Source organism: Momordica charantia, assembly GCF_013281855.1.
Source record: "Momordica charantia cultivar OHB3-1 chromosome 4 unlocalized genomic scaffold, Mcharantia_2.0 BLBB01000004.1, whole genome shotgun sequence".
In the NCBI taxonomy this organism is placed as follows: Eukaryota; Viridiplantae; Streptophyta; class Magnoliopsida; order Cucurbitales; family Cucurbitaceae; genus Momordica; species Momordica charantia.
The window spans coordinates 28679127-28694233 of record NW_028275162.1 but is presented as its reverse complement, the minus strand read 5'-3'; the positions used below and the strand labels follow the sequence as shown (position 1 = coordinate 28694233).

General features: G+C 32.8%; 3 protein-coding genes across 4 annotated transcripts; 2 read left to right on the top strand and 1 right to left on the bottom strand.

Annotated features, from left to right (window-relative positions):
• Positions 1–6732: 6732 nt before the first annotated feature.
• LOC148212105 (HXXXD-type acyl-transferase family protein) lies at positions 6733–8494 on the top strand. The gene has a single exon (XM_088122306.1). It carries the CDS (start codon positions 6803–6805, stop codon positions 8273–8275), a length of 1473 nt encoding a protein of 490 aa, XP_087978432.1. The 5' UTR covers positions 6733–6802; the 3' UTR covers positions 8276–8494.
• A 3507-nt stretch (positions 8495–12001) lies between these two features.
• Positions 12002–13465, top strand: LOC111006089 (Fasciclin-like arabinogalactan family protein). Its single transcript, XM_022277835.1, has 2 exons — positions 12002–12197; positions 12548–13465. Exon 2 carries the CDS (start codon positions 12757–12759, stop codon positions 13327–13329), a length of 573 nt encoding a protein of 190 aa, XP_022133527.1. The 5' UTR covers positions 12002–12197; positions 12548–12756; the 3' UTR covers positions 13330–13465.
• Positions 13466–13598: 133 nt separating this feature from the next.
• LOC111006187 (WUSCHEL-related homeobox 5-like) lies at positions 13599–14863 on the bottom strand. Of its 2 annotated transcripts, none has more exons than XM_088122345.1 (2): positions 14375–14863; positions 13599–14279 (listed from the first exon to the last, which is right to left on the bottom strand). In XM_088122345.1, exons 1-2 carry the CDS (start codon positions 14820–14822, stop codon positions 14041–14043), a joined length of 687 nt encoding a protein of 228 aa, XP_087978471.1. In that variant the 5' UTR covers positions 14823–14863; the 3' UTR covers positions 13599–14040. The 2 variants fall into 2 exon arrangements, with proteins under 2 accessions (XP_087978471.1, XP_022133651.2); XM_022277959.2 differs by having other exon boundaries at positions 13599–14276.
• Positions 14864–15107: the final 244 nt, after the last annotated feature.

Genomic DNA, 15107 nt, shown 5'->3' with positions numbered 1-15107 from the left:
ACTTGCCATTAGCACAAGGTTACGTGTTTTGTTGAAAAGTTCTTTCAAACTTCAAATTCGAATTTACCTCTTAAATATATGAAAATACATCTATTTTCAAATACATCTATTTTCAAATACATGTCAGTCCTCTTTATTTTAGAATGTAACATTACAGATATACAGAGAAATTATAAAAAACTTTCAACTTAAAAGAAAAAAATTTCCTAAAAAAAAAAAACTTCAAGAGAAGATCATTAATGACTTAAATATTAAATTATATTCAAATAATTAAACAAGTCAATAGCTAATTAAAATGATGTCAAAACGAACATAACTCAGCGATAGTTAAAGCATCTACAACTAATTATTTTAAGGTTGAAATTCGTCCTCCCACCCTACATTTATTCTTAAAAAAAAAGTTGAACAAAAAGAATTAATGCAAAATATATATATATATATATATATATATATATATATATATCAATTTTTTCGCGATATCCACCTATCTTAGAAATTATTTCATAGGTATTTTCCAACATAGGATCAGGCAGCTACCTCGTGAGATTAGTTGAGGTGTACATAAGCTGATTCAGACACACGCTAATATCAATATAAATTTTTAAAAAATATATTGTCACTCTTCATATGCGAACAACTCTCAAATAATTTAAAGAGATTATTTTCAAAAATATCCAATTAAAAAAAAAAGACAAATATCCAAAACTTTCTACATGGCAACTATTGAATTAAATTTTGAATGGCATGGGACAAACGTATAATTACTTACCATACACATCCAAACAAAACAAAAATATGAAATCATGTCCCATTATTTGGGGCCAAAAGAAGAGTATAGAAAAAGAGAGAGATATTTATTAATAATTATAAGAATTTTAAAATGTGGTTTGTCCTGTTGGTTTCTTTTGTCTTTGAGTAGAAGATTCATTGCTCTGGTCGCCATCTTTGAGGTGGCAAACATCAACTCCCATGCCCCTAAACTCTATCCTTCATATATTTATATATATTATCGTCCCCGACAGCAACGTATCTCTATATTTCTACAATAATATGATATTATTTATTTTCAATCTAAAATATATGGTATCATTGAAAAACTTGTCTTTAGAAAAACTGATCAAATACAATGCATTATGTCAAGACATTAAAATAAGATCAATCAAATTGACTTAAGTTAATGAGTTTTATTTTGCTCTTATAATTATATACATTATTATGATGATAAGGGAATCATATACAAGAAGAGTGTACATGGAGAGGTATATATTATGTTCTTTCATGAAATGGTCATTTGCCTCTCTTGAGAAATGACTCATTAGAAAGAATAATTCTTCTCACAGTAATTATGTATATATAATGCATTGTATTGGAAAGAGATGCTCTCTAGGGTTTAGGGTTATATATACTCTAAAAGACACCTCCAATCAAAGAAACATGACTATTCTCATAATAGATATATTCTCTCCATGGAAAAAGCCAAATGAACAACTAACATAACTTTATTTGGTTAGAGTATTAAATTCTAATCGCTACTTACAAATAAAGTTACTTAATATCTTAATCAATTATTCATGAAAAGATTTCTATCTATATTGATAGGAGAAATTTAGAACTTTATTTTAAGATAGTTCGAGCAAATAACTCCTCTTCTATAAGAAGGGTGTTGCTCCTAACCTAACTTATTCAAGTCTTTACGTGAGCTTGCGTAATTGTAATTATAAGCATAACTTACTATGGAAATTATTATACTATTTTCTGAGTCAAACTACCTTTGAATTTCCAAGGCGGTGTATATCTAGTCTATATACTTAGAAAATGTTTTTAATAAATTTATAAACTTTCATTTTTTATATCTATTTTAGTTCTAATACTTAAACAAATATTCTAAACAGCTAATTGAAATTTCATTTTTTATGCTTAATAAATTCCTAACATTAACTGTGTCGATTTAACACTTACGCCACCTAATGTTCGAACCTACTCGAAATCATCCTATACCACATAATCTATAAATATTATTGTTTCAGTAAACTACCTAAAATGTTAAACTGATAGAATTAACGACATGACTCTATGAGATACAAAATTAAAAAGTTCAAGATCCTATTAAAAAATGTTTAAAATACAAAGACCGATATATATATTTACCTTAAGTTAAAAAATCTATTCGAATATTTAAAATATATTTTTTTTAGTACAACATGTTGGGGAGCGGATTCGAACTCACAATCTCATAGTTGGAGGTATATACCAATTACTGCTGAGCTATGCTCACTTTGACTCGAATGTTTAAAACATGAAGCGTCATGTTCGCAGAACACAATGATTTATAAATAGGTATGAATTGTCCTTTGTAAAGAGGACTCCGCAGGGTCCGCATCAGCCTCTCTAAGAGAGGAAAAGACATGCAAATATATTGTGTAATTTTAAGATTTGACATACACCCAACGGCATGTCGTTTCTTTTTTACTCCTTTATAAATTTTATTTTTATATTTTGGAAAGTTTGTGCCATGTGTCGACATGTACTTAATTAAGGAGTTGGGTCCTCGTCTCTCTCAATGGTTCCATATTTTTTACTATAACCACCCACTTGTTATAATTTAAAGAAATAAAACACACAATTTTTTGATCGACAATATACAATGTCAATTACGTTAACATTAAGTTAAGTTCAAGTTTATTTAATACGTGTTCATAAGAAGTTAATCATACTCAATTACCTAAACATAATATAATTATATTAATAATGATAATCAATGTCAAAATATTTCATAATTTTATCTCCAAATCACACCTCAAATGAGAATATTAAGCCCCACGCCCCATCGAGTCATAGGACAAATAATATGGCAGCCCTATCCAATGGGCAACCAACTTTAATTAATAATACAGATAATTAGAAGCTGATTTCCATTTTCAATAGTTACAACAAGATAAGTATTACAAGTAAATAATAATATATGAGTACTCCCAACGAATTTTCGACTATTATATCGTGAATAAAAAATGACATTTTAGTGACGATTATGCAGTTAATGAACTGTTATTTTTTAAGTTAATGACGATGACATATGATATATCGTCATTTGTCCTCTAAAGTAAAAACGAACAGTGGTATTCACAAGTCAGTCACGTTGAAAAAATGGCAATAATACATAGCACATAGTAAAGGAAAAAAATAGTAAATACTTCAAAAATAATATTAATAATTAGTAGAAGAGAAGAATTCACTTGGCACAAGCAACAACACGACCACAATGATTAAATATTGAAGAAAATGTTCCATTATCACTACAAACCTAATATTTTCTCTCCTTAGAGGTGCACCATACAGTTTTATAGGCCCAGTTTTTAGTTGAGGGACTATTTAAGACCTATTCTGAATATTTAAGGATAATAAAAGAGAACTATATATGGACCAAATTAATTTTATAGATGAAAATTCATGGAACAAAAGAGTATTTTTTTTCCTATAATGTTTTAATTTATAATAGCAACGGGAAAAACTGCTCTCCACCCAATTTCTTATTCCCACTGTCCTATGCAGCATAATTGAGTTGGAAAATATATCTTTTGTTAAGTAGATATTCATGCGTGGGTGTCCAATAATCGAACCCAAGACCTCCTTATCTAGTACCATGTTTATGAATAAACTACCACTCAACCAAAAGTTGAATATCTCTATAGTTATTGGTCATTGCCTAACAAGATATATCAAATAACTTAACAACGCGTTCACGTTGAAGATAATTACACAATGTCGCTAAGGGGGTATCACGTAAGTGCTCGTGTGAAAGACGAACATGATTATCTAATCTTTCAAGTGAACGTGTTCGAGTTTATAACCGTGTTGTTTATAATTTATTAGATGATCGTGCTACCTGACGACCAATAATGCCAAATGATCGCATTGGGGTATCACGTAAGTGTACCTATTTTATTCGATTTCACTCCACAATGGGCCTAACACCCCGAGCACCTACAGTTAAATATCTACTTAACAAATAATATCTTTCCAACTCGGATATGTCACGTCGATCAAGTCATCTTTTTCATGAGATACTTAACTTATGCTTTAGTTGAGAGTCCAACTAAAACCTATTCCAAAAATTCTAGATCAAAAGGGTACTTTTTCCAAAATTAAATTAAAAATTATTAAAATTTTAGAATTTCCTCTCTAATTTAGACCATAAATTTTCACAACTCGATCAACTATTTGTATCAAAAATATTAAAAGGTAAATTTCGGACATTTCTATAACAATTTATGATCCTAACTTGTGGTTGGACCTAAATGGGTACAAAATTGTCATCGTACCCATGAATACAAGTTACGTAAGATGTTAAAATTAAGTCAATCCAAAACACTCACGGATATTGAATAAAAAAATCCCGAGAGACAGTAAAATATAAAATAAGAGAGATGATGAGTATGGGGGAAGTAGAGTTGGGGGAGAAGGTCAGAGACACACAGTTGGGTTGGAACTGGCAAAGAAAAAGAAAAATACAAAAAACAAAAAAAAGATTTTATATATATAAAAATAAATATTATTATATGTCAAGATTCAGTGCAACTAGCGAACTGGTGGCTGGCCTCAGTAAGCGAGCTTCCATGGCCTTTGCCTTGGCGCCTGTTGTTCTTGAACTGTCACACACGTGGCAGATTAAATGACACCACTCCTCTCTCTCTCTCTCTCTCTCTCTCTCTCTCTCTCTCTCTCTCTCTCTCTCTCTCTCTCTCTCTCTCTCTCTCTCTCTCTCTAATATTTATTTAAATTCCATACTCCTGCTCCTGCTACTTACTTACAATTAGCAACTCTTAATATTCAAGTCAAACAATTAAAATACTATATAATAAACTCACATATGCTCCTTTTTATCAATATAGTATTAAGCATATGTACATTATTCACAATATCACTGGCAAATAACCGACCAATCACGGGGATGAATCATATTGATATGATGAACCGACCATTTTATATAAGGTTGGAGCTTGGGTTATACACCATACATTTGCATAGTTAATTGATTAATTATGTAAATGAATGAACCGTACCCCAGCCCCCCCAAGTTCTTTAATTATTTAAAGCCGCCCCTCGTTTGGGGATTTGGGGAATGACAGCCAAATTACAGATGAGTAAAAAGTCGGCGGCATAGGCAGTTGTTAATTCTTGAATGAATGACAAACTCCATATGCATGTATATTAATTATATCATATGGTGATTGTTCATGAGATTATTATTGATAAAATTAGTTTTAATTAGTTGAGGCCTCAGGGGAGGTGAGAATGATTTGATTCTAATTAAGATCTGGAATTTGATTGATATATATAGATCATGAGATCATGATCGATCAAGAGAGATTTTTGGAGGCAAAGTAGATCTTGTAGGATGTAATAATTGTGAAGTCCAAGGTTTGAGATACTCTCTCAGATTTTAAGCAAAAATCTCATGAGATCTTCCTAATTTCCAACCCAATATCTCACTTCCATCCCCAACTCAACCATTTCAAATCAAATCCAAATAAAACTAATTATAAAAAATATAATATACCCTATAATTTTTGTGAGACTCTGATTGTATTTTTTATATTACAAAAATTTTAGGTAGACATTTATAATAAATATACTTTTGACGCCACGTTTCTATAACTCTAAACCGTTTCTTTTTAGTTATTCTCTTTAATTTTTCCTTCAAATTTTGAATACTCAATATTAATCACTAATTTGATTAATTGGACTTTCGAGTGACTTCGACATGTAACATTATTACACTAGATGCCAATTCTAAAGACTCACAACCCCTAATTTTCCAAAATTTATTTTATTTCATTTTCATTTTAAAAAAGTACTTAATAAAGTTACGTCGGATTTTCACAATAATAAATTGTCTTAAAAATTTGATTTTATGGATGTGAGACAAAAAAAAAATAGAGAAAGAGAAAAAAGAACTACTCGATAAAGTTTTGTAGATAATATTCACAATAACAAATTGTCTTAAAAAGCTTGCCTATAGTATATAGAGCTAGCGTTAGATTTGTTGTATTGGTAGGCCTCGTTCACCTAGATATATAAAGTATAAATAAAGATTAGTTGGACCCCCTTTATTTTCATATATTTAAAGAGAACGTAATTCTAGTATGTATGAATGTGCTTCTTATCCAACCTTTAGTTATTTTACATCTTGTTCATAATAATATTTATGCACGATTTAGCCTATTATCATTGATAAGGTTTGTTTAGGATTTATTTTCATAAATGAGTTGTTATGTTTTGTCTCGCTTATGAAGTATATTCTATTTCTTTTATTGTTTATCTGTTTTATAAGTTGTGTAGTTGATTTTTTTTTTTAATTGTTGTTGGGCATGTATCTTATCTTTGTCCCATTTTACCTTAATCTCAGGTAGCAAGATCAATCTTTTGAAAAAAAAAAAAAAATTGAATAAAAATGTAGAAGATGAGGAGAAGAGGAAAGAGATGAGGGAGAGTACATATCAAATTGTAGAGTAAGAAATATTCTTTGAATATATATTCAAATCCATCCGCAGAAACAGGAATCAACCATTACAAAAAATAATAATGATAAACAGAAAAATATTAAATATATGACAACGAAATCACTAAATAAAAAAATTGCATTTTAACAACGACACAGCTGATTAATAAAACCGCAAGTTCATGAACCAAAAATCCGTCCCCTTTCTCCGCTATAAATATCCCCTCTCCCGCCCTCATTTTCTCCACACTCCTCTTCCACTCAACACAATCAAATTTCCATCTCTCAAAAAAGAAAAAAAAAATGCCAATTCCTCTTCCTTCTCCTTCTTCTTCCCCGATCCTTCTCTCCAAATGCATTGTCTTCCCCGATCAGCCCTCCGCCGTCGCCGATCTCAAGCTCTCCGTCTCCGACCTCCCCATGCTCTCCTGCCACTACATCCAGAAGGGCTGCCTCTTCACTTCCCCCAATCTCGACGTCACTGCCCTTATCGATCTTCTCAAATGCAGTCTCTCCCGAGCCCTCTCCCGTTTTCCTCCGCTCGCCGGCCGCCTCCTCACCGACGATCAAGGCTACGTCTACATCACCTGTAACGACGCCGGCGTCGACTTCATCCACGCCAATGCCGCCGATTTCTTCCTCCGTGACCTTCTCGCTCCCGGAGATGTCCCCGATTGCTTCAAGGAGTTTTTCGCTTTCGATCGTACGGTGAGTTTCGCCGGCCATTTTAGCCCAATCATGGCCGTCCAGGTCACCAATCTCGCTGACGGCATTTTCATCGGCTGTTCCGTCAACCACGCCGTCACCGACGGCACCTCCTTCTGGAACTTCTTCAACACCTTCGCCGAGGAGTGCAAAGGCGGTAAGAGGATCACTCCTTCGCCGGACTTCACCCGGGATTCCGTGCTGATTTCGCCGGCGGTGCTGAATTTGCCGCGAGATGGGCCAAAGGTCACGTTCTCCGGCGACGTGCCGTTACGGGAGAGGATATTCAGTTTCAGTAGAGAAGCAATTTCGAAACTGAAAGAGAAGGTGAATAATAATAATCATCACAACAAAATCGTGAGCAACGGAGACGTAACGGCCGTGGAGATTATGGGGAAACGGAGTAATGATACATACTGTCAGAGTAACGGCAAGGTGGCGTCTATTTTGGACAGCTGGTTCCGAAACGACACCGTTGCGGATCGCGAGGCCGATCAGGTAATGATTATATCGTCGTTTCAGTCGCTGTGCGCGTTGCTGTGGAGGTCGGTGACGCGGGCGAGGAAACTGCCGCAGAACAAAACGACAACGTTTCGCATGGCGGTGAACTGCCGGCACCGGCTGGAGCCGAAGATGGATCCGTACTACTTCGGGAACGCGATTCAAAGCGTGCCCACGTATGCTTCGGCGCGTGACGTTCTGTCTCGGGATCTGCGGTGGTGCGCGGAGCAGCTGAACAAGAACGTGAGGGCGCACGATAACGGTACGGTGCGCCGGTTCGTAGAGGATTGGGAGAGCAATCCGCGGGTGTTCCCGTTGGGGAACGCCGACGGGGCGTCCATCACCATGGGGAGCTCGCCGAGATTTCCGATGTTCGAGAACGATTTCGGGTGGGGCCGACCGTTGGCCGTGAGGAGCGGCCGGGCCAACAAGTTCGACGGGAAAATATCGGCGTTTCCGAGCAGAGAGGGCGGCGGTAGTATTGATTTGGAAGTGGTTTTGGCGCCGGAAACTATGGCCGGGATTGAATCCGACTGGGAATTCATGCAATACGTGTCGTCCAACAACTAATCAAGCGGGTGATGATGATTGATAAATATATATATGTATCTGAGGGATGGGAAATTAGGGAAATAGGGAAGTGGAAAGAAATATCAAATATGGAGTGATTTCTGTGAAATATTTTTCTTTTTTATGAAGAAATTTATGTGATTTCCCTCTCCATGGAGACAGAGACGTGGTGGTTTGTTCAGTTTCCAGTTTGCGGAAATAAATTGTAGCCTTTTTTTTTGTTTGGTTTTCATGAAACGCACAATTTTCCGCGATCAGGTCGTGAATTGATGGAAACTTTTGCTGCGGGTTCCTTCCTCGTCAAACCCAATCTGCAGGTCTGAATGCCGATGAATTTTTTTAACGAAACTTTTAATTTCTTATAAGTATAGTTGTTCTTCTAACTTTTAAAAAGTTTGTAATACATTTTTAAACAAATTTTTAATTTTACACTTGTGCATCATCAGATGCCTCAATATGTGATCTAGAGAAGTGTATCTACTAGAAACCTTTTAAATACAATATTAAATAAAACTTGAAACTGTAATCTTAAAAATTTATCATTTCTGGATCATTTTATTTGTTCGAAGAAGTTTTGGTGAATTGAGAAAGAATGAGTTTAAACTTTATGATGTCATGTTCAGGATGTTACAAAAACCTTTTTAAATAGTTTATAAACCAACCATCATTAGCATTTGGTTGAGAAAGGAATTATTACTATTATTTTTTAATTGTGAGGAAGATAAAGATTACTCACGAAGCAAATATTTTCTTATTACTTCTCCAGAGAACACAAATGAAACCTTTTGGAAGAATAGTGTGAATTTTCAAAAAGATCGGAAAAGACCAAGGAGTTTCAAAATTATTAGGGAAAGGTTTTTTTATTTATTTATTTTATTCGTCCCTTGTTTGTTTTAAAAAAAATATCATAAATTTTGATCTTTTTTTCGTTAAAAACCGACATAAGTGTAAGTTTCCTTAGTATTTTTTTATTACATTTGAGTTTGATTTGAATTATGCTATTTTCTAAGAAACAATCAAATTTTTTACTCTATTTGAAAATATACATATTTATTTAATTTATGTTAATTATATAAATACATCGAAGAATAACGATAATTTGTAATCTATTTCTAAGCAATACTTATTTAATTTGAATTTTGTATTAGATAGTTGAAATGTTATCCTAGGAGGGCATCAAAGAATGCAGAGATTTATTCCACCTACTATATGTATCTATCAATTGCTGCTCACATGCATGCTTAACCCATAGGGATGAGATAGCCCTAAAAAGATAATTAAATATGCTAGTTTTTTTTTTCTGAAATTTGACACAATAATGTAGCCAAAGTTCATTGTATGTGAGCAATTTCAGTAATATAGCAACTTACTCATATACCAATATCAATAAATTATTGTGTCAAATTTGAGCAAAAAAATTGGCATATTATCTTTTTAGGGCTATCTCATTTGTATAGGTTAAGCATGATTTGTCAGCAGCAATTGATAATGACTACCATTAATATAGTAGGTGAAATTAGTCTCTATTCTATAAGGTCTAAAGCTCATTCTTTGATGCCCTAGTCTTATCAATTATTCACCAAATATATGTGGATGTGAGCAAAATTGGTTTAATAATTTTTTATATATTATAAAAAATGGACAGCATTCTCGGCTATCTAATACAATTTTTAAATTAAAAATATATGTATATATATTACCTAAACATATATGTATTTTTAAATATAGTAACCTAAGAAAATCACATTTATGCTCTTTTTTAAAAACAAAATTATAATATTTTTAATACACATCAATTTTATGTCATGGAATTAAAATTTTTTTATTCTATTATAGTTAAAGTCACACATGCGGATATAATTCTAATCTTATCTTCAAAAAGAATATAAATATATATATATATATATCTCGAAGAAGTGACTTCGCTAGAATATCGATGACTTGATGATCACCGCACATAAATGAAAATATTAAATAGTGATTAATATATAGCCCCATATTATGAAAATGAGCAATGAAAGAATAAATTCTAAATACTTTTTTATGGTGACATTAAAATTTAGTTGAGGATTATCTTACTATACAATATACATTTGGACTACTATTTAAAAGAATATGATGATCATTGTTGTCTGTCCAATTACCGGATTTAGAAGGAGAAGAAGGAAAAAGAAGCACGTTAATTAAGGATCAAGTGAGAATAATCTCTTCAAAAAGTGTTATTAATTCCATCATTTACATTTCTTGCAAAGATGAAAGTTGACATGATGGTAAACACATTTTTATTTTATAGTTGTGGCGATCAATAACGAGCACAAATTTACATATATATTCCAAAATAAATCAGTTAAAAAAGTGGCGGATATTCCAATTTACGATCTAATTATTCTCTGAAGTGCTATGCTAAACTAATGTTTCGTCCACGAGTATTTATTTGAATGTTTTAGTGGTGGATTGTTAAAATTTGTATTATATTTATGAATATAGTAAGAATTTTTTAGTTTGGAAATATGGTAAAATATTTTAAATACGATTTTTTTTTTATTTTTCTTTTATTCTGACTTTACCTTTTTAGATTTTCAAGTGCATATATAAAATATATCATTATTCTACTTGTGTTAGTATACGAGACTTTTGCTTTCTTTTGTATGAATTGAGCTGTAAATTTGACTTTTAATAGATTTGGATTGATTGAGGTTTATTTGATTGGTGATCTTTGGATACATATTTGGTGGTAGATTTAAAAATATTGAGTCCCAATTTAAAAATTTATTCAGAATAATTAGTAAAATATTTATAAATTAGTGGTACCAACTAAATATTTAGTTCAATGTAAAATAATATTAAATAATTTATTAGCGTATATATTATGAATTATATAAAATTATTATTTGACAATGTTATAATTTATAATATATTATATTTCACAAAATATTAACTAATTTATTAACATATATGGTAAATTTTGTAGAATTATTATTTGACGTATTATATTATTTATAATATTTTATATTTTTTAATTCTGACAAAAAAAATTATAATATGAAATATTGTATTTATAAAAAAAATTTATATATTTTTTAATGTAATTATGCGTTCTAAAGATTCAAATTATATCAAAAACATGGTTGTTTTTAGAATTTTCACTATTTGGATCTTATTAAAAATAAATATGTGATACAAATATTCACTAAATAATTTAATTAAGAAACAGAATACAGATTATATATAAAACAGATCTAAAAGTCTTAATGGTCTATTTATCTTTTCTAAAAGCGGCACCTCATATGACTGTTATATAATTTCGACAACATAATGGCATATTTTTATTTCATCTGACATTATAAAACAGTCTTTTTTTTTTTAATTGTAAAAATTTTATTATAATTATAATTTATCAAATGAAACTACGGATCAACACGTTCTTTTGTAATTCTAGAATTTCTTTAACAGATGGCCTTGTATAAAACTTCGCTACATTCAAGTCCATTAAAGTCCAGCCACGAATTAAATTTACTTTTCTAAAAAACTATTTCAAAAATTCAAAATTTAGAATTTCTGTAATTTTGTAATCATCGTTTTCATGCCGCTGGCAATTGGGTTCGCGGCCCATCTAAAACTGCCCGAAGCCCATAACAGATTCTCTCGGAGCCCATTTTGAGTTGGGTATCGGTTCGGGTTCGGGTATCTTGGTGATGTGATGTGGTGAAGCTTCGAAACGACGTCGTCTGCCTGCGATTCCTGCTCAACTTTGTCGTCTTTCCATCGATTTCTTCTCTGATCAACGTCGTTAGGGTTTCGGATCCGGTGGATCTCCTCGTAATCAGTGACGGCCTAGTTCTTGATGATGGAGGGAAGTCAATCCGGTTCAGACTGTGGCTGTTCGAATCGATATTTCATCTTTCTCATAACCCAGCCACAGGTAATTTGATTCTGTCTTCTTTTCACCATTTTATTATCTTCTTAGTTGCTTGCCTTATTTGATTGCTGAGAATGTGGTGAGTGAGAGAGAGAATCTGTTTTTCATAATTTTCTGAAATTATTAGGAACATGAACAAATTGCAATTCACAAGAAACAGCGATTTCATTCGACCTAGACCGATGAATTGTGTTAGTTGAGGTTAATGAAACTAGAAAACGGCCTAGAAATAGGTTTCTCGAACAAAATTTCAGAGAATAAGACTCCCCGTCAACAATTCTGCCCGTTTTTAGTTGTAATGGCTCATGTCTCGAATTTATGCGATGCTTAGAGTTGTAAGCTTTAAATTTCAGGTTCCATGACAGATATAAACAGTTGAGGCCTTAAATTGTCTACTTTTCGGCAAAAGTTTGACTGGTATGAAGACGCTATAGTTAATCAAGCAGATTGATTTGGAAGATGAAGTCTGAACTCTTTTTTACTCTGCATTTTAAGATGCATACTGTGGAAATCAATATGAAGGCCTGCCAATAAAAGATGGTTGCACTGTACTGAACAGAAGATGAAGAAGAGTTTCATTGTAAAGAACCCAATTGCCTTTGGTTTTATGATTCTCTCTGTTTGTTGCATACTTATTGTACTCATCTCAACGCTAAGGCTTCCAGAGCTAACTGTAGGAGTTAATGCTGTTACCAGAAAGGTTCCGAAAGATGATAAGTTGGGCAAATTTGGGGAGATGATGATCAAAATGTTGCCTAAGGATCTTGCTTTTACTGTCTTTGTCCCTTCAGAGAAGGCTTTCGAGCGCGAATTGAGTTTACAAGTAAATGAAAGCTTCACAACAGAGAAGACAGATGATACATATGCAGTAATTTCACGTGTATTGGGTTTCTCTGCCGTTCCTCGAGCTATTTATTCGAGTTTGGTAGATTATGGGAAGGAAATTTCATATGATGCTGTATCTGGATTTACGTTGTACATTTCCAAGGACAGAGATGGGATGTTGATTGTTAACAGAGTGAGGTCAGAAATGGTGGATATAAAGAAGAAGGATATTGTTGTTCATATAATGGATGGTGTTATAATGGATGCTGAGTTTGAGCAGTCGGTAAAACCTGATGACAGTGAAGATTAAACCTCTGAAAAGCAGCTCTTAATTGCATCTTTTAATCACACATTTTCCTATCAGTTGAGTTTGTAATGACTGAAGATTAAGTTATTTGGCCAAACATTTCTCTTGAAAGAGCAAAATAGATTCTTTTCCTTTCAAATCCCTTTTGTCATATGTCACTAACCATAAATATTTAATTGAATGTTTTTTTAGTACAACAAATACTAGGTATGGAGATTTCAATCTCCAACCTCAAAAGAGAACCATGTGTTTGTTTGTATTTTGTTTTTGAGATTTTCCATGTGCTAAATATAGTTATAAAAAAAAAGTTAATCCATCTGTTTTGCTTAGAACTATGATTTTAGTTTCAATATATTTGATTACTTCTTAATTCTAATTTAGTCCATAAATTACAATCAGATTTGAGATTTCAGGTCAAAATTAGATATGATTTTGTTTAAAAACTGACATAAAAAGAATAGAGGAATAAATGTGAGAAGTGGGAAATGGGAAGCAAAACCAAGGAATGACATTATATTTTGGAGAGGTTATGAATTCCGAAACATTGAACATTTGAATTTGAATCCACACATTGGTTTATCTTTCTCGTGATTAAAATTAAGACCATTTAATTTGAATTCCCAATTTCCAACATTCACTAATTAACAATAAATCCAACACCATTCTCATTCAACTTCTACGTGTTTGTTTTTTCAGCATGGACTTCACTTTGTTCTACAGAAAGCTTAAACGAAGATCCAATAATGGAGGATCATCCATTTTTGTCTCTATTTTGTAGGTGAAAGCTGCTGTATCCTCCTCATACTGCTTCCCATTTACTTTAATAAACTCATCATCTGCTTCTGCTTCTGCTTCTGCTTCTGCTTCTACTTCTGCTTCATCAACTGAGTTTACTGGGAAAAGTTGAAGCGTTTTCCTCATTCTTTCTGGCTCCATCTCCACAAAATGATCTGCTGAAACCCCAAAACCAAAAAAACACAACCATGAATCTAAAACATAATCACAATCATCATAATTAATAATCTCTTGAAATGACTTGAAAACATACTGTTTGGAGGGGAAATGAAATGTTGGTGAGTAGTGTCAATGTATTTGATAGGAATAGGATGATGATTATGATTATGATTATGATGATCATGAGAAATGAGTTTGCGACGCTTGTGTCTCTCTCTGGCTTTATGATTTTGGAACCAATAGAACACATTCTTGCTCTCGATGTTGCCGTAAAAGCTGAGCTGATGAGAGATCTTCTGAATCTGATCACTGCTCGGAGTTCTAAGCCCTGACCTGAACAGCTCTGTCAGCACTTTTACCTGTTCTCCCGTCGGATTCCACCTCCCACATTTTGTACTCCCACTCCCCTTCCCCCCGCCGTAACCACCGCCACCGTCCCCGCCACCGACCCCGACCCCGACTTTTACATCCATATTCTGGAACTGAAACTTCTGCACTCGGAAACAAACAAAGCTTATACCCAAGTCAGAAAAGTACTGCATGCTCCGTGCGTCTCATTTATATATATACACATAACAATACAACTGGGTTTTCTATTAAAGTATGAGTTTAGTTAGAATTTTTAATAAATTTCTCAACTTTATAAGTGTTTTCCAATTATCTTCCTTTAATGCTTTCTTTCCTTAATTGTTAACTATATTATTTAGTCATTACGTCTTAGATCAGTTTGTCATGTTAGGTAAATATTAAATGAACTAAATAATTATATATCTTTTAGATACAAAATTAAGTTAAGTTCAAGTATATATACGAGATTAAAAGATCAT